Raw genomic sequence first — 21,862 nt, 5'->3', positions numbered from 1 at the left:
ACTTCATATAAATTGAAAGTACCACAGGCGTATTGCACAAAGTTCCCAGATAAATCTCTGAGAAAGACTTTTATGAGAGCAAGATTTCATCTTGTAGCAATGCATGAAATAGCAGCTATTAGATCAGTCTCTAGTTCCAACAAATGTAGACTATGTCAGGATCAAAACAAACTGGAAACTTTAAGGCACTTATTGAAGTCTTGCCCTGGGACGAGGCAGGAGCGATCAGCTTACCTGACACTGCTGTTCACCGATTTGAAATTTTTTGAAGAGGAGCTTTGGTTGGTCTGCTGTATCTCGGGAGAAAAGACGAGATGGACGATCGCCACAGCAAAGATTTTGAAATGTGCTCTGGAAAAGACAAAAGTCAGCCCAAATTTGGTGGAAGATTCTCCTCTTTAAATTTTCTATTCTTTTTGCGACACTGTGAATCTATGCAAACGTTAAAAGTTCTTCTTCGTCCTCTTTGACACTTTTTTGGATCTTGTAAAAATCTGAGTGATTAAAATACAAGTAAAAAAAAAATATATCGACAATTACATCCAAGCACTCCTGATTTACCCAGAACATGGAAAAGAGACACTGGGAAAAAAAATCAGAATACTTGGTCACGTGCATAAACTGGAACTGGAGGCCTGGGTTCCCAGTGCACAGCAGCACATAGGTCCTTTCATCTTCCCTAATCCTACATCTGTACAATGTAAGAAGCTGAATGCCATCTGCATCCCATCTATCTAATGAAAGCATGAGATCAATATTCCCTGGCAAAAATATTACTGGTTGTGCTGTTCCAGTTCTCAGTGGAGCCACAGATATCTTCTGTCCTATCACTTGATCATACCTTATTTCCTCCAGGAATCACTTGCCATGAGTGTGGGAACTGTAATTGTGAAATTAAATGAGCACATGCATTTTGAGGCCTTTCCAGATATGTTGATGGTGTGTTTTGAATAAATGAGAGCATTTATAAAGCTCCTTTGTTGAACCTGAACGGCTCAAGACGCTAGTCTGGGGAGCAACCAGTGTAACTGTTAATTCTGAATTAGAGGTGGAGCAAGCATTTCAACCAAAGACATATCTTTTAAAACTGAGTTTAAGAAGGACAGATGATTGATTGATTTATTTATTTATTTAATTCTGTTTTTCGTATTTGTTGAGGATAAAGCGTGTTTTGCCCATAAACACTTACAAGAGAAGAGTCAAAAGGACAATTTTTAATCAGGTGCTAAACAACAGCAGGATGGTGAGTGAACACCTAACAGGGAAAAACAGACATGTCCACCGGAATAACTATTTACAAGGTAGCGCAATGGGATTAGTTTTAGAGACGTGTGTGGGGGGGAGGGTATGGGGAATTATCTTCCTGGTTGAGAAGGTGCAGATTTAATGTAGTTTTGAAGTAGTGGATAGGCCTAGCGTTATCACCGGGAGAGGAACAGAGTGCCATTGTTGGGGGGCAAGAAGGGAGAAGGACAGGAAAAGACAGGAGTCACTAGGTGGACAAGGAGATTAGGGAGAGACTAAGAGCAGAGGTAATGAGGAGGAGAGTAGCTGGAGAGGACAGTAGCTAGGATGGTGGAGGTACAAACTCATAAAGGGATTTCAAAATGAATAGTAACAATTTAAACAGAGGACTTGGTTTTTCATGGAAGAGCAGCTGCCTTGTGGGTGGTGTTAGGAGGTCAGGGAGAAGGGGGAGGAGTTTGTATTTTGTTTTTTTATTTATTGATATTTATTGAGAGCTTTTGCCAAAGCGCTCAACATGCAGTAGAACAAAATCTACAAATAATTATGCAGTAAGGCGAATAAAAATTAAATCAGAAAAGGAGAACAGGCAATTAATCAGTTATTGGAAATAAATAAAATAAAAGGGGTGTTGAACCGGGTCCGGAAGAGCTGTAGCGAAGGAGAGGAATTAATAGATAGGTGGAGAGTATTTTAGTGCTTGGGGGTGAAAAGCAAAAAAGAGTGAAACCAAGAAGCGTATCAAGGCGGTTTTTGGAACATTTAAGAGATGCAAAGATTGCGAGCGAAGAGGGCGGGAGGGAGAAAAAAGAGTGACCATGTGGGAGAGATAATGTAGGGTCAAGCTGTGAAGATATTTATGAACAATGCAGAGGAACTGAAGGAGAAGATAAGAGTCGAAAGGCCGGAGAGAGAGAGAGATAGAAGAGAAAGTACAGGCAGCTGCTCGGCATTGATTCATGTTGACACCTGTTTCTGCCTGAATCGCTCATGCTGAATGGCCTTCAACAGGATGGAGTTCATGCAACTGTATTCTATTTGTGATTCAAGGTCTGATGACTTTAATTGACAAATAGTGCCTCATTAATCAGGACATGGTCTATTCTGTTTAATTAATAACTGTATTGGAATTTAAAATGTTACTTCTCAGGTACAATTCGTTTTTACAACAATTACATTTTAGGCTAAACTCTCTAATATCACCAGAGCTGGTCGGTTACAATGATATATAATTTCCGGGTGTAATACTGGGTAGGTTTATAATAGAAATATAAAAACAATGTAGTATTGGTCAGTGATTGGAGAAAATTCAGATATATAAAGTGGTCAGGGTGGGGAGTGACTGGAGATCAAATCAAAGGGAGTGCATCAGTAATATATAGACATTATTTAACCGAACACCGATGATTGTGTCTTTCAATCAGCCACATTTTTGACCAGACTGCTTTTCGAATTCCCCTCTATGCTTTTCCTCGTTTTTGATGTCTCTTAAGCTCCCTTTCTTCATGTCTGTAAGTACTTGATGATGCCTGTTATGACACCTTTCTGTGTCTTCCATTGCAGACCCCAACGCCATCTTGTCCTTGGATAATGAGCCGCCAGTCACAGACAAACTGGATTTCAGGCACCATAACTACAAGGAGATGAGAAAGGTATTGAAACCTCAAGGCTTTAGCATGCAGTGAAAAGTGAAGGAGAGAAGTTGTGGTCCTCCTATTTCCCAACCCTTTCCCGCCACACGAATGCAGGCATTCCCGGGAACTCGCAGGCACGTGTTCTCCCATGCCCTAAACCATCCATTGCCATGCAAGTGGCCATCTTTACCATTGTCCATGCATAGATTTCTGCTCCGGCACCTCAATGCCATTTTAGCCCTGGGTCATGTATTGACTCTTGATTCCCTTGAAGTTATGTCTATGCTGCCGGTCACCATTTTTAAGGAATGGAGGTTGAGCAAATGCCATTTGTCGGAGGTGGAACTTCACCAGTTCCACTTACTCTGTCAGAGGCCCATTCATTTGTGCTTCCACATGCAATTCTTTTTTCTACATTGCAATTGAATGACTAGGCATAAAGATCGAAAAAACACTAGCGCTCCGCGCTTGGCCAGTAAAGTTTACAATAATTGTCCAGATTCAAAGTGTCCCAAACTCTTCAACTGATTGGTATTCCAGTTTATTGTCTGGTATTAGGTTGGCAGAAACAGCCAACACATGTTTTGACTAAAAAGTCTTTTTCAAGGCAAATGGGTATCTTTCTGCGTTACCCAAATGGGTTTTTTCTATCGCTTATCAATAAGTAGATTGGAGTGTTCCTTTGAGGTATTAAATGATATGGATCATGCCTGACCGGGTACTGATGACCTGCAAGATCACTCTCTCCCTTTGGAGTCCTTTGTGTTCCCTTGTGGTTTATGTACAGATGTGGTCATGGCATATGCACGAATGCTCTCGTCCCCCAAAGTAGTGCTGCTTCCTATACTTCAACCCGCTCTAGTGTGATAACAGCATATACCACGTGGGGTCGGGCAGTCCAAGATGAGCTCATTGACATTGACAAAGTAAAATAAATGTTGCCATAGCCACAATTGCGGCTACAGTGGTGTCAACAAGAGCTGCATCTGCTCCCAGGTTCCTGGACCAACACTACAGTCACAAGTGGCTGCGTCTGTGGACTTGGTCCTCGATCCATCGATACTGCTGCTCATGCTGTGTTTCCTGAAGACCTTGCATATTTGCAGAATGGTTTGGTCATTTTGAAGCGTGCTGGCACAGCAGAGTCTCACCGCTCTTGATTGAGTGTTGTGCTTAGCGGTCCCACCGAACTCTAAATGTGAGTGGTTGCAGCCAAACTTAACTGGAAAAGGGCAACGTATTTGGAAGTCTCTTATGTTTGCAGGGTACAGGTTCTCGTGGTACTCACTTTACTCTATGGGCTGCCCGTCGGGAGTCTTACGTTACACCCCTATATGTCTGCGGCCTTGACTGGTCCACAGGCCTATCATTATCATACTTGTGAACCAGTTGGGTCACATCCTCAGGTGCGGTGCCTGGTTCACCTTGTGGTTCAGTTTCCACTGATGCTGTCTGTACCACTGGCACAGCCGCTGACCTAACAACAACGACCCGCCATCCTACAGGACCTTGGCAATCAAGGAGGGCCAGCTGGGGACCCATGAGACCTACTTAGAAACACTTATAGCAATGTTTGCCAACAAAATAACCAGCTTGCTATCCGCCAGTGACACTAGTGCCTATTTGACCTACGCAACGCACTGTGCACGGCAGCCCCTTCGCGTTGCAAAGTTGAGGTGACACAGAATCAAAGGAGAAGATCGAGGAGGTCTACTGCTCCAAGGTGCTGGTCTTAAATGCCATGGATGATGTCATAATTTGTCATTGCCTTAAGGTGAGACCACCAACCCCAACAGACAGGTGCTTCATGTCCATTCCGGCCTTGAAGGATGGACTCCACGTCATCCACCCCTATGGTGGAGGATGCATTGTGGGTGGCCTACATTGGTGGTGCTTCAAGGGGGATTAGTAAGAAGCGTAACATCAAATGTAAAGTTTCTATAGATGAAGACGGTGTGTCTTTCGCATGTCCAGCCAATGCTGTCCCATGTCATTTCATTTAGTCAGCGTCAATCAAGGGTCAAGAACCTGTCATTGTCTGCTGCTTCATTTTACAAGTAGGCAAAGGTGATTGATCCCGTCTCATGAAAATGTTGCACTAGTGCACTGCACTCCCTTGCTCTGGGGCTATTGCAGATGACGCGTTGATGAGATGTCAGCCCCAGATGTGAAATTATATGGACATGTTGGGTAAGGACACCCGGCCCATCTCCATAGAGATGTGTGTGTTGAGGTCTCTTTGTGGTCGTGCCGCAGCAGTGGCAACTCGCCTTGCTCCTTCTCTCTCCAAGTGCTGGGTCCGGAGGAAATCTTAAACCTTTGTTCCGGTGCCACCACGTCCTCTCGTCCACATCTCAGTACGTGCTCTATGAAAGCCACTCGCCTTCCGACAGAAAACCTACCTAAAATTCTTCTTTTCGTTTTTGTTTTGACCCCTCCCCCTTCATTGCTCAAAGTATAATGATTTGACCAGCCCCATAATCCTCCTCACTATACCAGTGGGACTTTCCTGGGCGGTCTTGACATATTGGTTCACCATTAGGGAGAACAGTGTTTCGGGTTCAGTTTGAATTTCCTTGCGGAAAGTCTTGGGGTTGTATGTGTTTTGTACTGGCATTGCAATCTTGTGTTTGCATGTTCATCCATTTCTGAATCCTCCCGTCTTTTGACAAATGCAGCACAGGACTGGGTCAGAATGGCATATGGTCAACAGAAAGGTTGGACCTGAGAATACTCCCTCTGAAAAGGGGAACTTTCTCCAGAACCTGGACTTCTAGGCACTCATGAACCGCTCAGATTCTAGGACTTGGATCTCAATTATTACATTCTGGAAGTCAAGTCGTCTTCATGTAGGCTTTGAACAACAGCAATTTGGGCTAGCAGATGTGGAATGTGTTCTTGTTGGTGGTGTGGTATGGGTATTGCCCCTTTGTGATTCGGTCCGCCAGCTGACATGGAGCTGATGCTGTCATTGGCTAGGAGTTGGCTTACAGTGGCCACGGCTAAAAGCTAATTAGCCGATAATCTATTTTCAAGAGAAACCCAAACAGGTTTCCTGTTTTATGATTCCCACTGATGGTCAGCGAACTTCTTCGCTCTAAAACTCTAGGTAGTTCTGTTCTGAACCTTGTCCTGATACTCTTCATTGTGACCCAGTTAGCGTCTATGTGTGTGGGCCTCTTGCAACTTTTCACTCTACATGGCGCCTACGGCTATGGCTCACCCAGTGAGTGAACTATGGACCCAACTTTTCTAGTTTTCCCCAAAGAAAAGTTGACTTGGCTATTCAGCCCCATCGTTATTATTATTAAAATTAGCTCTAAATTGTATGTTTTTCATAGGATGCATGTTCGAATATGTGTCTCTCCTCGGTTAGGTCAAAATTACCAGAAAAATGTGGTCTCATTGACCAAAAGTTCTAAAAATGCTACCACCAAAGCTTAGAACAACAAAAATTCGAACTTTTAGCGGTAACATTTAAAAAAAAAGGGGGCTGCTGGGGTGTACCCCCGCATCGCCCCTCTCACTATACTTCATGATATAGTGAGTGGGGGCTGAGAGGGACACCCCGCAGCCTTCCGTTACAAAAAAAATAAAAGAAAAGAAAAGAACCCTGCAGCGCCGGTTCCCGATCACGGAGGTGAAAGGGAACTGGCGTTGCAGGAACCCATCGTGAAGATAAAGGTAAGTGGGGTTTGTTTATGTTTGGGGTGTGGGTGAGGGTGTGGGTGGGGGGTTAAGGGTGTGCTGTATGTGTGGGTATGAGAATGTATGTGTGTTCGCTTGAGAATGGTGCACATTTTGGTAGTTCGCACCTTTCTCATGCGAACGATTTGCCCGCGGTAGTTTCAGCGGACAAATCACTTAGATTCTCTCTCCTCTGCATCCATGCTCAATGCAAGGGACATATGGTGCACTGCCCCCCCCCCACTTTGGACCTATCAAACTGAGAATTGTAAACCCTTATCTTTAGAAGTAGGTATATAGTCACTGCTCCTGCTTTCTTGTCCTGTACGAGCTCTGTACACATATATGTACTATGATCAGCATTTGTACCAGAGTAGCCTAATAATTAGATACTAATGCAAATAACCTTTGGGAAATATAATTATGTGAAAATCACAGGCAGGCCATGTCCCCAGGTCTATTTAACGTAAGAGCGTAGCTGGGGATGCCGGCCGCACTCTCATCATTATTTCTGGTCTTCCTGATCATGACACTTTCCAATCAACGTTACATTGTGTGTGCCTCTCTTTTTTGCACAGCTGATGAAGGTGGTGAACGAAGACTGTCCGAACATTACCCGGGTCTACAGCATCGGAAAAAGCTACCTGGGCCTGAAAATGTACGCCATGGAGATATCGGACAATCCTGGAGAACACGAGCTCGGTGAGGGAACAGGGCCAACCAACCGTTGGCCAACATCCAGCGTGACTTGGCCCTTCGGCAGCCTAAACGAATCTGTTTGTAAACCCCTGATTGGCTTAAAGGCCACATTATTGTTTAAGAAAGCAGTTTGTGGGTGACTGCACTCCCGCTTCACAGTTTGTCCAAAACCTGCAGTGGTCATTTCTAGCATGCGTGGGATTAAGACTTGCCCACGCTAAATTCAAAAGTTGGGGTATCTTCTTGCACCAGACACCCCTGATAATTGACTATTTCTAAAACTGTTGATTTCGAAATTATGCCATCCTCCAAAGGCACAATAGGAAGTGCCACCATAGTGCACCTGCAACCCACAAAGATGAACTCTGTGCAGTTTCAGCCTATGTGCTTTGGCAAAGGTTAAATGGGATTATTAACATTGGGGGGTCATTCCTCATTTAAGGAACCCGGACCCGGTAACCGGTCCATGTCGCTAATAGCAACATGGCTACCTCTTAACTCGTAATGACCCCCATTGACTTTGGTATTAGGTGTGCTCTGCTTGAAATTAAGTATACACAGCACACACTATTTGCCTTTGACGACCTTTCTGTTTATCTGGCTAATAATGCATATTTCTTCTTGGAGTCATCCCTCCGACACACCTTTTCCTCTCACCATGCAGTCGCTCATTCTCTCCTCTCCTTAAAATCAATCCTTCTTTGCTCTTCCTTGGCCTGATGTCTTGTCTTCCTGTGCATGCTCCCCTGCCAATTTTGCTCTAATAAATGATATGAAAATGTTGATTAATATAGTGGAGTTCCTATAATACAGGATCAGTGTTTGACAGTTTGGTCACAGGTTCGAATCCTGGCTTGTCCACTCAAACCTTCCAGCTTCCGAAATCAATACAATGAATACCATTGAATTGGGTAACAAAGTACATTTTATATCTGTCCATAGTGCTAACTAGCGACACCCTCAGGGGGTGAATGGGTACTACACAAGTAAACCTGTAATGTTATGTCAAGGCCATTTGATCATTTCCTCTATCTCTACTTGTCTCTCTCCCTCACGATCTTTATGGTATGCAGGGTTTATATCGAATCCTTTATATAGAATGGCCATATATCGAATATTTTATATTGAAAACTTTTATAGTGAATGTATTTACGATGGGTAAAGGGTTACAATTTTTGGGGGAAATGGTCAGAATGGGTTTCTATGGGTGGGAAACTGAGGTTTTGGAGGGACCTCCACCCAACAAAAAAAGAAAAGAAAAAAAGTGCATTCACTATAGCATTTTTCAATATACAAGATTTGCTATATGGGCATTGTTTATAAATTACTTTCGGTATAAGGACATTTAACCAATCTTTGTGCCGTATCCTCCTACCACATTCTCTCTTTGCCTCTTTCCTGGACCCTTTGCTTTGAGAGTGGCGGCATCCATGGCTGCTCAGTGGTTGTGTTGAATTGTTGCTTGTGCTCCACAGGCGAGCCAGAGTTCCGCTATGTGGCCGGCATGCACGGGAACGAGGTGGTGGGCCGGGAGCTGATGCTGAACCTGATGCAGTACCTTTGCCGAGAGTTCAAGAAGGGGAACCCTCGCGTCGTGCGGTTGGTGACGGAGACACGGATCCACCTGCTACCCTCCATGAACCCAGATGGGTATGAGACTGCTTACAAAATGGTAGGTAATGTGCATAGGTGCAGGGGTGGACTCGGAACCAAAAGAGGCCCTGAAATAATGTTCAAAGTGGCCCCATATGACTCATTTTCAGCAAGCCCAAACCATTTTCTATGAGAAATGTTGGAAATAAAATAGATCATCATAAAAAAGAGGCCCATGGTGCAGAGGCCTACCAGGAAGTCTGCAGCGTTGCCAATAGGCCAATCCACCCATGCCCAGGGTGCAGAGGCCTACTGGGAAATCTCCAGAGTTCCCTATAGGCCAGTCTACCCCAGCCCAGAGTGCAGAGGCCTACTGGGAAATCTCCAGAGTTCCTATATGCCAGTCCACGGTTGCCCAGGGTGTGGAGGCCTATCGGGAAATCTCCAGAGTTCCCTATAGGCCAGTCCACACCTGCCCAGGGTGCAGAAGCCTACCAGGAAATCTCCAGAGTTCCTTATAGGCCAGTCCACGCCTGTTCAGGGTGCAGAGGCCTACCTGGAAATTTTCAGAGTTCCCTATAGGCCAGTCTACCCCAGCCCAGAGTGCAGAGGCCTACTGGGAAATCTCCAGAGTTTCTATATGCCAGTCCACGGTTGCCCAGGGTGTGGAGGCCTACCGGCAAATCTCCAGAGTTCCCTATAGGCCAGTCCACACCTGCCCAGGGTGCGGAAGCCTACCAGGAAATCTCCAGAGTTCCCTATAGGCTAGTCCACGCCTGCATGGGTGAAATCCATTGGTGCTGTATAGGTACAAATCATCAGCTTTTGTGTTGTGAAATATATCCCCCAATGATGTTGTCATGTGGCACAGCATACCACAGCCACAACATATTTAAATCATGAACTGTAATAGTGAAAAGTGAAAGAGGGGCCCTGAGTGTGCCATAACTGGCCAGATAATGCTGTCGCAATTGCATAGTGCCATGCTCTTCATTGCATGCAACTTCTTCACTTTGGCAGCTCGGTTGAGGGCTTGCATAGTCTCATAAATCGCAGTTCGGTTCTGGGAGTGGAACTGCAAAGTAGATTAGAGGATGAGGCTGTCAAGGTCACTGGGCTTCTTCAGAGTTCAGAAAAGGTGGCAGGTGTTGCATGTATAGCAGGGGCTGGACTGTTGCACCACACGCCATTGGTGTGGCCTCAAAGCGCTGTAGGTGAACACCCTTAGAGGGCTGAAGTCCGAGGTATGGGAATTGGTGAGAGGGATTTAGAATGCCTGTGTACATTTTAGCCAGTACAATGGTAGGTAGGGGCAACTAAGTCCCATGGAGATCTGACTAGTCATGGGCGCTGTGAAGAGCTGTCGGGAGAGTATGCGAGTCAAGGAGACTGACTACGTGCCCAGCTAGAATACATTGGCCCTCATTACGACCCTGGCGGAAAGCGACTGACCGGAGCGCCACAGCGTAAATAGCGTTTCCGCCATTGCACGAAGGAGCAAAGTGCGGCCCATTCCGACCCATCGGGCACGAGCACCACGGCATGGCGGAAGTGCAAAGTCCGCGATGGCGGAAATGACCCCAAAACGGCCCACACCGCCGCCGTACGGCGCCCCAGGTGCAATACCGCCACCCCTCTTAGCGGTCACCGCAGTGTGCGCCTACCGGAAAGTACGGTGCCCGGAAATATACGGAAACGGAAGTTAAAACATGGGCCCGGAACGGGAAACATCCCGGCGTACACCTATAAATACACTAAAACCACACAACCACTAAAATCACTACCCTGAAACACACCCCAACCCGTCAACCACCCTAGCGAAACCAAGAATAATGGGAAAAGCAGCGAAGAAAGCGTGCGACCGCAAGCGGCAGGTCCACTTCTCCCGTGAGGAACTCACCGTGCTAACAGAGACCCTCCAGGAGAATGCTGCCGTCGTCTTCTGCACGCAAATGACCAGGACGGCACTTGCAAACAAGAAGGCCATATGGGCTCTGGTGGCACAGCGGGTAAGTGCGGTGGGGACCGCACCCCGCACCCCACAGCAATGCCGCAAGCGATGGGACGACCTGCGGATACGCGTCCGCAGCATACTCTCTGCCAACCGCAACATTGCCACAGCCACCGGGGGAGGTCCTGAATCACCCATCAAGTTGACCCCCTGGGAAGAAATCTGTGCCTCCACCATCGGAATGGAGAGCATAGAGGGAGTCGGAGGGATGGAGAAAGGAGTGCAGACATCAGAAGAATCAGGTAGGTGGCCCAGAAAAAACAATGCCAAATCCACACAGTCCATCCATGTGAAGTACCATGCGTCCACATAGTGCAACAGAAACACATGTCCAGGAGAACGTCCACACACATCGGCCTGATAGCGCACGTTAAAACCCACAATAAATACATAAATAATTAAAAACCCCTAATACACGCACTACACGTGCAGCAGGCACACCCTAACTGCAGGCTGCCAAACAACTGCACCCTCACTCCACACACAAATCAAAGCACCTCCAAGGGCCCGGCCCAAATCACCCTCAGGTACCACCCCAATGCATGTGACACAATGCCATTCCAATTCCCACAGACCCACCAATAACCCTCGCCCTCCTCTACTCCACCACAGGGTCCGATCCAAACGACGAGCTACAGGACACCCCTACCAGCACACCTGCAAAGAGGGCCAAGACCAACGGCCAGAGACCCTCCACCTCAGCTGCACGCATCAAGACACGGCAGCAGCACAAATCAGGTGGCAGCACAGAGGAGGGAACATCAACAGGCACCCCAGCAGCCAGCATGCCCACAACACCACCACCACAGGTCCCCCCAATGGATGCCACAGAAGGCACTGCCTCCGGTGGCAGCAGCACCATAGGTGACACCCCATTGATGGCAGCATGCTCCGACACAGAAAACGGGGATGCCGAAGTCAGATCCATCCATGACCTGTCCCAATCCCCCTGTCTGTCCCATCCCGTACAACATGAGGATACCACGCAGGGGCACCCACAAGACGACGACTGGCCATCCCCCACAAGCCCTGTGGCAATGCAACATGAGGACAACAGCCCCTCTGTGACACCCCCGCAAATGGCCTTGGCCCAGCAGAGGCAACAGTCCCTCGACCAGTTGATCGAACAACAGCAGCAACTGGCCACGCTCCTCAAGGACCATGCTGATGAATGTGGGGGCACTAAGGCAGACATAGAAACATCAACTGAGACACTTAGGGCACAAATCGAGAGTAGCACCGAGAGCCTGAGAGTCCAAATGGAGAGAAGCACCGAGAGCCTGAGAGTCCAAATGGAGAGAAGCACCGAGAGCCTCAGGGGGGAACTGCATGCGACGGCCAAGGACGTATGTGCCGAACTTGCCGCAGTGCGCCGTGTGCTCACTGAGCTCTCGCAAACCCTTAGGGACATGCATGGACGTGAGCAGGCAGACACATCATCCGTTGCAAGCTCCGTCCAGGGCAGCCCCCAACGTAGATCTGGAAGGAACCTGCGCTCCACAGGCAGGGGTGCCCCTGATACCCGCAGAGGGGGCTTGCAATAGCGACAGCCCACTGACAATGAGCATCTTTGGACACTGGTGTTCGGGGGGGAGGTAGGGGGGTGGAGGGGGTGTGTTGGGCTCACTTGGGTGGCGGGTCGATAGGGTGTTCAACATGACATCACATATGCCATAAAAAGTGCACGATCAACCAATGAGATGTGTGGACATTGATCTTTGTGTACTAGGCCATCATAGGCGTACAGTCCATATTGTGCATGTCCCAGACACACGCAGTGCCACGAGTCCCGTGTCCATGTATCAGCCACCAGGCGTGAGTGCTAGAAGCATACATCAATGAGATGCTGACGAATGTCACGGGCCTCCGGTGCCTCGCAGACTCCATGAGGTGCTGCCACATCCCCACCCTCATCATGACCATCATCAGGTGCTTGCAGTTCTGCGTCAGGGGGCATGGGCACATTTCTACGTACGCACATGTTGTGGAGCATGACACATGCCATCACCATCTTTGCAACCTTCTCATGGCGGTACAGGAGTGCCCCGCCAGACCTGCTGAGGCAGCGGAAACGGCCCTTCAGTAGGCCGAATGCCTGTTCTATGACTACACGGGTACGTGAGTGGGCATGGTTGTAGTCCTCCTCATGCTGGTCCCGTGGGTTCCGGACTGGTGTGAGGAGCCATCTCTTCAGTGGATATCCAGCATCACCTGTATGTGGACGAGAAACGTATGATGTGGAATGCCATTGATACGTACGCACACCCCCCCCCCCTTCCTGCCAGGTCATTGCCAATTCACATACCCCACATCATCATGCATGTAATGAGACTCACCGAGTAGCCAGGATCTGTTCCCTGCGTGTCGCTCCATGTAGCGTGGTATTGTAGAGTTCCTCAAGACCATAGAATCATGGGTTGATCCAGGGAATCGGGCGCAACAATGTGTAATGATCCTGTTGGAGTCACACACCATTTGTACATTCAGGGAATGGAATTGTTTTCGGTTGCGGTACTGGGCCTCCATGGCATGTGGGACGACCAATTCCACATGGGTGCAGTCGATGGCACCAATGCAACCCGGTATGCCGGCAAGTGCATGGAATCCCACTTTCGTGTTTGTAATTTCCTGCTCCGAGCGTGGTAGGGAGATGTAGTCGTCTGCGTGCTGCAGGAGGGCATCGAGCACTTGCAATAGTGTCCGTGAGAACAGTGGCTGAGAAATGCCATGCAACTGTCCGACTGTGTGCTGGTAGGTGCCTGTGGCCAGGAAGTGGAGTACAGACACCACCTTCAGTAGGGGTGGGATGGCGGTTGGGCTATCTATCATGCTGACAAGGTCAGCCTGTGTCATGTCCACAATGGCGGCTATGGTGTCCCGGTCCAAACGGTAGAGGGTGTGGATCTGCTCATCAGTGAGGTTGAACGGATGTGCTCGGAGGCGTGGGATTGCGGGCTGCCTGCGTGGTGGTAGTGGCTGTGCTGGTGGGCCTTGCTGGCCCTGCCTTGCCCTCCTCCTCCTCCTGCGTCTCCTCCGCGCGGCCGGTTGTAGTTGGTGTTCGTCTTCCTCTTGGAGTTGGAGCACTTGCAGTGCTATCAGGTCCCCCAGGGCCAACATCGCGAGTCCTGCCGGTAGCATTTCGGTGTGGTTGTGGGAGGAGACTGGCTGTGCAATTCATGTGTTTTCAGGCTGTATGGCCTCCACCTGTGGTGATTCATTCCACCTGTGCAAACTGCCCTCCCCTTTGGCCGAGCACGTCACGCGCACAACGCTGCAATTCGGGGAATGGTATCTTGCTATTGCTATCATGTATTTGTACCCGATGGCCGTGTTGGATTGGTTGTTATGTTCATTCGGCTATGGTCCCATTGTTTCCCATTCTATCTGTGCAGTCGCGAACAGACTTGTGAAGGGTCAGTGGAACGTAGTACTCGAGTAACGGTGGGCCCTCATGCATCACTGTACCGAGTTGCAACGACGGGCGGGGCGTCCCATTCGTGGGTGAAGGCAGTTGCCATTTTCACACACAGCCGCACTCGATGGAATAATTAGTGATTTCAAACGGCCACAGATGCCTTTCCGACGTGGTGTTGCAAATGAGGAATTCGAAGGGCGGCGCTTTCGGTCTTCAGCTGGCGGCGAGGAGATGCCCACAGGTCTGACTGCAAATATAACGTTCTATTGTTCAATGTCCTTGAGACAGGGCCCATGGCGAGGGAGCAATGATTGATATGAATAGTTTGGGATGCGCATTAGCTACGTGGGCGATGAGGCCGGCCGTTCCCAAATACATGTTACTTCACAACACTGGAATTACGGGCTGGGGCACTGTGGATTTTGCAGGCTGCATAACGCACAGACTCAATGGATGTTTCTAATGTCATGTGAGTAATTATTCAGGCGTTTTGATCCCGGGATGAGGGAATGATGAATGGATGCATGGGCAGGTGATTTGATACAGAGTTTGCCATGTACAGGGCTTCTTGGGATCTATCCGCCTCCCCTACGCTATGTGATGCAGGGCTGCCATAGTGGGACCATCGTCTATCTGGCCTTGTTGAGCCCTCCCTGTCTCGAGGCGCCCTCAGACACTTGTGTCCATGCACGTTGACATTCCCATCTGATGGATTCTGTTTTGACAGACGCATGCACAGGTACACTCGTTTGTGATGGTGTTTGCACCTCGATATAGATGGTTATGAGTCGCAAGTGGTTTTGGGGTGGTGATGATCCTTTTGAGTGGGCTAGCATGCATATGGCTGTGGATTTCGTGTGATCATTGAAGTGAGTTGTTCGAATGTAGTTCTGATGGCCATTCTGTTCTTTTTCTTTTCTTTTGGTTGACAGGTATCTCCTCCCCTTTTGCCACTGCCATCTGTATGCCACTCCTGCAGATGGATTTTACTCCCGACACCTGCTGCTTCGTGTTAATCGGTGGAGCAGCATTACGATCTTATGGGACGATCGCCAATGGCCCACATGCCCTTACGCAGTACTGGTGTCTCGGAGCAACATTTCGGCCTTTCAGCTGGACTAGTGCCTCCCCATTGGGACAGCCCTGCGGTTCTGTGCGCTTCCATGTTGCCTTTTCGTACGTGAATGTGGCTCTGTGTACCATGGGGGTACAGGGCGACACACAAGTAGTGGCTGGTCATTTCTTGCGGATGCAGCCCACAATGGTGATTAGTGTTTTGGAGTTCATGGCCTGATGGCTGTATGGGCTTGGTGTCTTTGATGTGCATAAATTGCTATTCTGATTTGGCCCGTGTAGCGTTTTTCTTTGCAAGTGATGTGGCATATGCCTATTTGGGGGGCGATGTATTGTGAGGAGATCTGCATTGGGTTCCAGCTTCGGGGTTTAGTTGCGTGGTACTGTACTGGGCGCGTTTGCCTACTAAGCCCGTGAGGTCAGGGATGGGGGCTGCCTTTATGACAGTTTGAATGTTGTCATGCTCAGGGGCGGGGGATTGGGTTTTGTGTAACAGATGCCGGTCAGCCAGGTGGACTGGTGGAATGATGTGATTTTCGGAATATTGCTGGGCACAGGTGCCTGTGTTTGCGTGCGTTTCTTGGTGGGGGACTGTGGTCATGTCCATTGGGATGGCTTCTGTATTCGTGCCATCTGTGACCTGCAGCTCCCATTGGCCCCTCTTGTGTTGCTTTTGTTCGTTGGCATGCATGGGTGCTTTGTACATTTCAATGGTTGCATTGTGACTTCATTGCACCTACCGGGAGTTGTACTTTGTGGGCAGGGAGCGGTGTACAGGCACTCAGTGGGGCCGTTTACGGTTGATTCGCGATGCCGTACTTCTCGCCATGGCGGAATGGTACATTCCGCCATGCCTGATGGCGTTAGGTACATGTCCGCTAGGGTCGGAATTGGCGTACCGTTGCACCATGGTGGTGTTTGCGGTTTGGCATGGCGCGCGCGCGCGTGCTTGGTGCAGTTAGCGTTGGCGTTCACTACGGTGTCGCTAATGGCTTCGTACTTTGCGGTGACGGGTCATAGTCGCACCGAGCGCTATTCGATGGCGGTATTGCATTTCCGCCATCGTTTTTCGATTTCCGCCAGGGTCGTAATGAGGGCCATTGTTTTTGTGAACGCCGCTGCATTCTAGTGGCAGAGGTGTTGTGTGATGTGGGTTTGAGAAGTGGAGTATTGTAGATGTATGCGGGTGGGTGGCCGTGCCCCGGAGGGATACGGCTATCTTCCACTGAGATGGAGTGCGATACATACCAGGGAGTCATGGCAGATATGTCGTTACGATGAGTGAATTCAGATCCTATCATGCGGATCGACTGGCATCCTTTCCATGTGTGCTCGGGACTGTTTTGTTGTCTCCTCACGTGACTCAGTGAAAGCCCTCCTCTGGTATCGTGGGATAATATCCCAAATGAACCATATTTTCAGGCTCATGTCTATTCAGTGTTGTGTTAGAACAGAGTTGCCCAACTTCAGGCCTCAAGGGCTGGAACCATGTCGGATTTTCAGGATGCCCCTGATTAATATGCATGAGATACATTTGCATACAGTGATTCTAAATGCAAGCACAATTTTTCTCATGAATATTAATGAGGGTTATCCTGAACACCCGACAGGATTCCAGCCCTCGAGGTCTGGAGTTGGACAAGAAAACATAATATCATCAGGGCTCCAAATGCATGAGTATTCTTTTTTAAAAAATGATATACTATTACTCATGCATGCAAAATATCACGTTATCCAAGGAGCTAATGCATAACATAGGAACACATAAAGAGTAGTGATTTAATGGAATAGCGCCATTGAAAATGAAACGCAATATCAATCCAATCAATTCCCCACTGAAATATACTCTTCAAACACACAATCTTATTGCAGTTGAGCAGTAATTGTGCATTTGCCACCTATGAGGCATCCCCTTGCTTTGCAGAAAGGCTGAAGACTTGGATGCTTCCGGGCATCTCTTAGTTTGCCATTAAGCGCTACGAAGCCTGATTATAAGCCGGGGATGCCTGCGATTTAAAAAATCTCAAATCCAATCCAATCCTTAGCATTTACCTTCTGGACAGCTGAATCAGCTTCTCTACTCTGAAATACAGAACTTCTGTTTTATGCATACCTGGACCCCACTGTGCAAGGCCCCTACTTGTGAAATATACACATACCACTTATGGATCCGCATGCAGGCTCATGCGGGGGTTGCTTCTGTGTAACAGATCACATGACATATTATGGAAGATATAACCGAAGGCACGGCCACCCTCCCTCACGCATCGGCTGGCATACACTACTTAAGACACGTCACGCAACACCACTGCCATACGAATGCAGCTATCCCACATGGCAGAAATGTGGTCTAGCGGGACACATAATCAGTCTCCTGGGTGTGCAAACTCTCCAGAATACCTCTCAGCACCCATCCACATGCCAGCTCGACACGGGTAGCTAACAGGGGCTTGGCCACCCCGCCTATGAAGAATAACACTGAAATGTACCACTCTGTTATGTTTGCAATAAAATGACTGGTTACCATAGCATGTACATATAATATTGTGTTAGCCTGGTGAGCAGTTCTTCAACCATGACAAGGCTGATGTGTATTAGATGTCTGGGTTGGGTGTATCCAGAACAGCTATGTGGGACAATGCTCATGAAGCTGTCTCTCCGATCCTCCTGACGTTCTCACAGTACACAGGAACCCTCCCCAGGAGGTCACCTGGGATCCAGTGCTTCCAAGTAATGCTTTGCATAACAAAGTGACTCTCACACCAATGTGCTGATCACTGCTGTCCTGTTGAAGTCAGCAAACATGCAAAGGGGTTTAGTTAGAATAGCCAAGAGGGGAGAGTGGGCCAGGAGATGGGTTCTAGCATTTTGGTTTATGTTAGGGCTTTTCGTAATACCTGTCCCCCCACTCCCTGCAGACAAAGCAGCTGGGGTATGACGTCTCAGGCTTCCAACTCATCCTCACTTGCCTCTCTCGCTTCCTCTCTTTCTCCCGACTTGTCCTACTGGTCCGGCTCCACTGGAACACACTGGCCATTTATTTAATTTTATTTATTGGACATTTGTATGGCGCCTAAACACAAGTGTTTCCAGGCACCACAAGACAAATTGGGGGGAAGGGGTGCAGGGACATAGGAAAGAAAAACTACAAAACAACAATAACGGTTATAATGGGCTTGTGACAATCCTACCGTGCGAGTGCAAGACAAAGGTGGTAAGTGCAGGGGAGGGGGAAGCAGGAAAAGTGCAGGAGTGGGGTGCACAGGGGGGGTGAGCAAGTGCTGAGGGGGGCGGCAAGATGGCAAGTGTCAGGGGAGAGAGAGGGGGAAGGGAGTACGAGTGTGATGGATAGGTGGACCAGGTTGGGTTACCATGTTGGGCTAGTCCAGGGAAGATTGTCCGAGGGCAAGTGCTGGCACGGGATGCTAGGAGGACTGGTAGGGTGGTGGTCTGAACCATGTATGACTCAGAAGGGAACAGGCCCCAGTCACAGTGGCAGAGGTCCATTAGCATGGGAGGGGAAGAGGGGAGGAAGGGGATATAAGGAAAGTCTTAAGAGGCTTCTGGATCTTAAGAAGATCCGGCTCAAGTCTGAGGGGCAGGGAGGCTGTTCCAGAGGGAGGAACCTGCAGAGAAAAGGGCTTTATCTCCCACTCTCTGCTTGGAGGAGCGTTTGTCCTGCAGAGAGTTTGAGCCAGAGGACCGAAGAACTCTAGTAGGGAGGTATTTAGAGAGGGAAAGCTGGATGTAGAGAGGTCCCATGCCCCAGACAGCCTTGTGGATGACGCAAAGGGTCTTCAATTGGATCCTTGCAGTCCCCAGGAGCCAATGGAGAGATTTTAGGGCTGGAGAGATGCAGTCTTTGGGCTTCAGGCTAAAGATAAGTCTTGCAGTCCTATTCTTTATCAGTTGAAGAGGGCAAAGGGAGGAAAGAGGCCAATTGAGGAAGAGACTGTTGCAGTAGTCAAGCCCAGAGAGAACCAGAGCTCTGCAGATGTCAACCTTCTGGGAGAAGGCGAGAAAAGGTAAAAACATAACAATCAAAGCCAGCCCAACTGTGGATCTCGTCAAAGATCGGCTTGAACATCACTTACTTGCTAAAGAGGGAGACCCTCTTGCCCTTGCCCCCATCCTCCCTACCTTTTTTTGTTTTGCCCCTGGTATTTGTCACACTTTTTTACACCCTCAAAAACAGACTTGTTCTCCTATTTGTCCTATTGTACAGGAACCCTTTGAGGGAATACCTCTGCCATCTGTAAATATGTTATTGTAAGTTGTTTCTGTTCAGAATTGACATCTTTTTCCTCAAATGAATACTAATAAATATAAATATAAATAAGCACACTTGTTACAGCTGCCTGGATTGGACCCCTGGCAACAGGCTTGCTTTGGGCCAAAGCACTGAAGCCTTTTGCCAGTATGAGGATAGGAAACGCTGTTCTTTGTGGATTCATCATTGAGCTTCAAGACAAGGATTCGGAGGAAGTCTGCTGGGAATTCAGTCTATTCCAAAGTCCCCTGCTAGAGAGGTGAAGACATGGAGCTCCAAGGCAGAGGAAAGCTCTGTACCCTAACAATCCCTACGGAACATTGGGGGTGACACTGCTGTGGACCAAGGCCTTTCTATTGCCTCTGCACTGGACCCAAGATCTGCCCAGTGGAGGTGAAGACAAACTTCCTGGACTGGAAATGCATACCTATGGTTTTACCTTGTCCCGTAAGCCCCTAGTCTGAGCCTTCAGAAACCCAGAAGTCAGCTTGGAATCCTGTTTCCTGCCTCGAAGCTCTTTGATCCAGATCAACCATGCTCAAGTCACTTTCAGACACTACCGGATGCGCAGTGCTGCTCTTGTCACAGTAAGGAAATTGAAGCACTTACCTACTTTTTTAAGATGAGTCAATGCATCCTCGACCCAGTGAATGTAGATCACCGCACAATTCATCTGCCGGCTTGCCGGTATGGCAGCACACAACTCACTACTACTCCAGCACCAACTTGACCCATCTGAAACATAGTCTCCACCAGACTCAAAAATGGACTCAACCAGCTGGAAGCCATTGACTCGACATCTCAAGCACAAACTCGACAGAGCAAAAGCATTGTTTCAGCCCAACTCAACTACCGACTCAACCTTTTTGGGAGCCATAAGCTTGGACTGTGTCAGGCTCCAACTCGATCCACAGAGAGCCCCATCTTGAAGCTGACTCAATGCCATCCTGCCACTGGATCAACGTGAATTTAACTTCTCATCATCAGCTCGACTGAACCTAGAAACCTGGCTGACCACTGTTGAACACCCAAAGACAAATCAACAAAGGTATTTGAAGAGGCACTGTCCCCCTGGTCCACCTTAAAGGACAATCGTCACTTTTAAACTCATCTTCTCTATCATTCAAAGACATATACTTGAGCACTGATATTGCTGCTGAAATGGTTTGTCTGCCTATCAGCCAAGTGTGCCCTTTCTTACCAAGTCTTGCATTCTCTATGGCCCTCTTACAGCTGTGGGGCTTTAGTGTTTTTACATGCATTGATTGGTTTTTACTAAAGTTCCTATTTTCATAGAAGCATTTCTTTTGTATTTTGGTACCACTGTACCATTGTTGTTTGTGTTGAAACTTTATCAGCTCACATCCCTCGTCAAGAGTATCGTGCCCTAGGCCCACATTACCAAACTAGAAAGAGGTATATTTGTTGGCTGTGTGTGATTAAGATCACAGCCGGTTTAGCAGTGTGGGTGTGAGTAGGCATGTTAGACACTGCTCCCTATACTCCTACAGACCAGTAGTCATTTCACCAAAGTGACAGTGGCTGTAACGAGGAAGAGGACTGTGATAAGTACTCAGAGTAGGACTATGTTGGGAAGGAGAAATAATCGTCCCAGAATCTGGCCCAACCCCCCACATCCCCGTGCTTTCCTATGAAAAAGAGGCCCTGGGATGGTGAAGTAGGGGTATTGCTAGGAGACAGAATATGGCAAGGGGGTGCGCGCCTTGCCCTATTAATGCATGGGGAAACAAAACGCCATCTTCGATAGAAGCAGCCATATTGGAATCCAGGCATACCTTTGCTCTGAAGCCAGGACCACAGGCTTGAGTCACATGCATAGAAATAGAGTGTATGCAGACAGGAATACGTTGTAGCTTGGGCATTGGTGATGAAGGCCAGGACTGTTGAAGATTCATAGACCCTTCATGGTCTCATGTTGCTTACTGACAAAAGCGATCCCACGAGAAGGAGGGCACAAGCCTTTGACCTTCCCTGTCTCACTTCTTAGTAATGCCAGAAAGCCTCTGTCCTAAGACCCCCAGCATTGCAAGATACCAGCTTGTCCCAGACCACCAACCATAAAAATGTTAGACCCCCAATCAGTCAGAAAAGTGCAGAAAACAAGGATCAGTTGCCTTCACAACAGGTCGTGTGATTTGTGCTGTGAGGTGCTGGACGGATAAAACAACATAGCTTAAACGATAAAACAACATAGCTTAAACGAGGGCAGGGAA

The 21,862-nt window shown here is 48.2% G+C and overlaps 1 protein-coding gene across 1 annotated transcript in view; it reads left to right on the top strand.

Annotated features, from left to right (window-relative positions):
• The window catches only part of LOC138516918 (probable carboxypeptidase X1), a 547,949-nt gene that overhangs the window by 499,362 nt on the left and 26,725 nt on the right, over positions 1 to 21,862 (top strand). Inside the window, exons 7-9 of the mRNA XM_069632377.1 lie at positions 2,809 to 2,897; positions 7,145 to 7,268; positions 8,741 to 8,937. Coding sequence (XP_069488478.1) covers positions 2,809 to 2,897; positions 7,145 to 7,268; positions 8,741 to 8,937 — 410 coding nt within the window. The remainder of the gene's footprint in view (positions 1 to 2,808; positions 2,898 to 7,144; positions 7,269 to 8,740; positions 8,938 to 21,862) is intronic.

Source organism: Ambystoma mexicanum, chromosome 6q (assembly GCF_040938575.1).
Source record: "Ambystoma mexicanum isolate Mex_15411 chromosome 6q, UKY_AmexF1_1, whole genome shotgun sequence".
Classification (NCBI taxonomy): Eukaryota; Metazoa; Chordata; class Amphibia; order Caudata; family Ambystomatidae; genus Ambystoma; species Ambystoma mexicanum.
The sequence above is the reverse complement of the archived record's forward strand: the minus strand, read 5'-3'. Positions and strand labels throughout refer to the sequence as shown.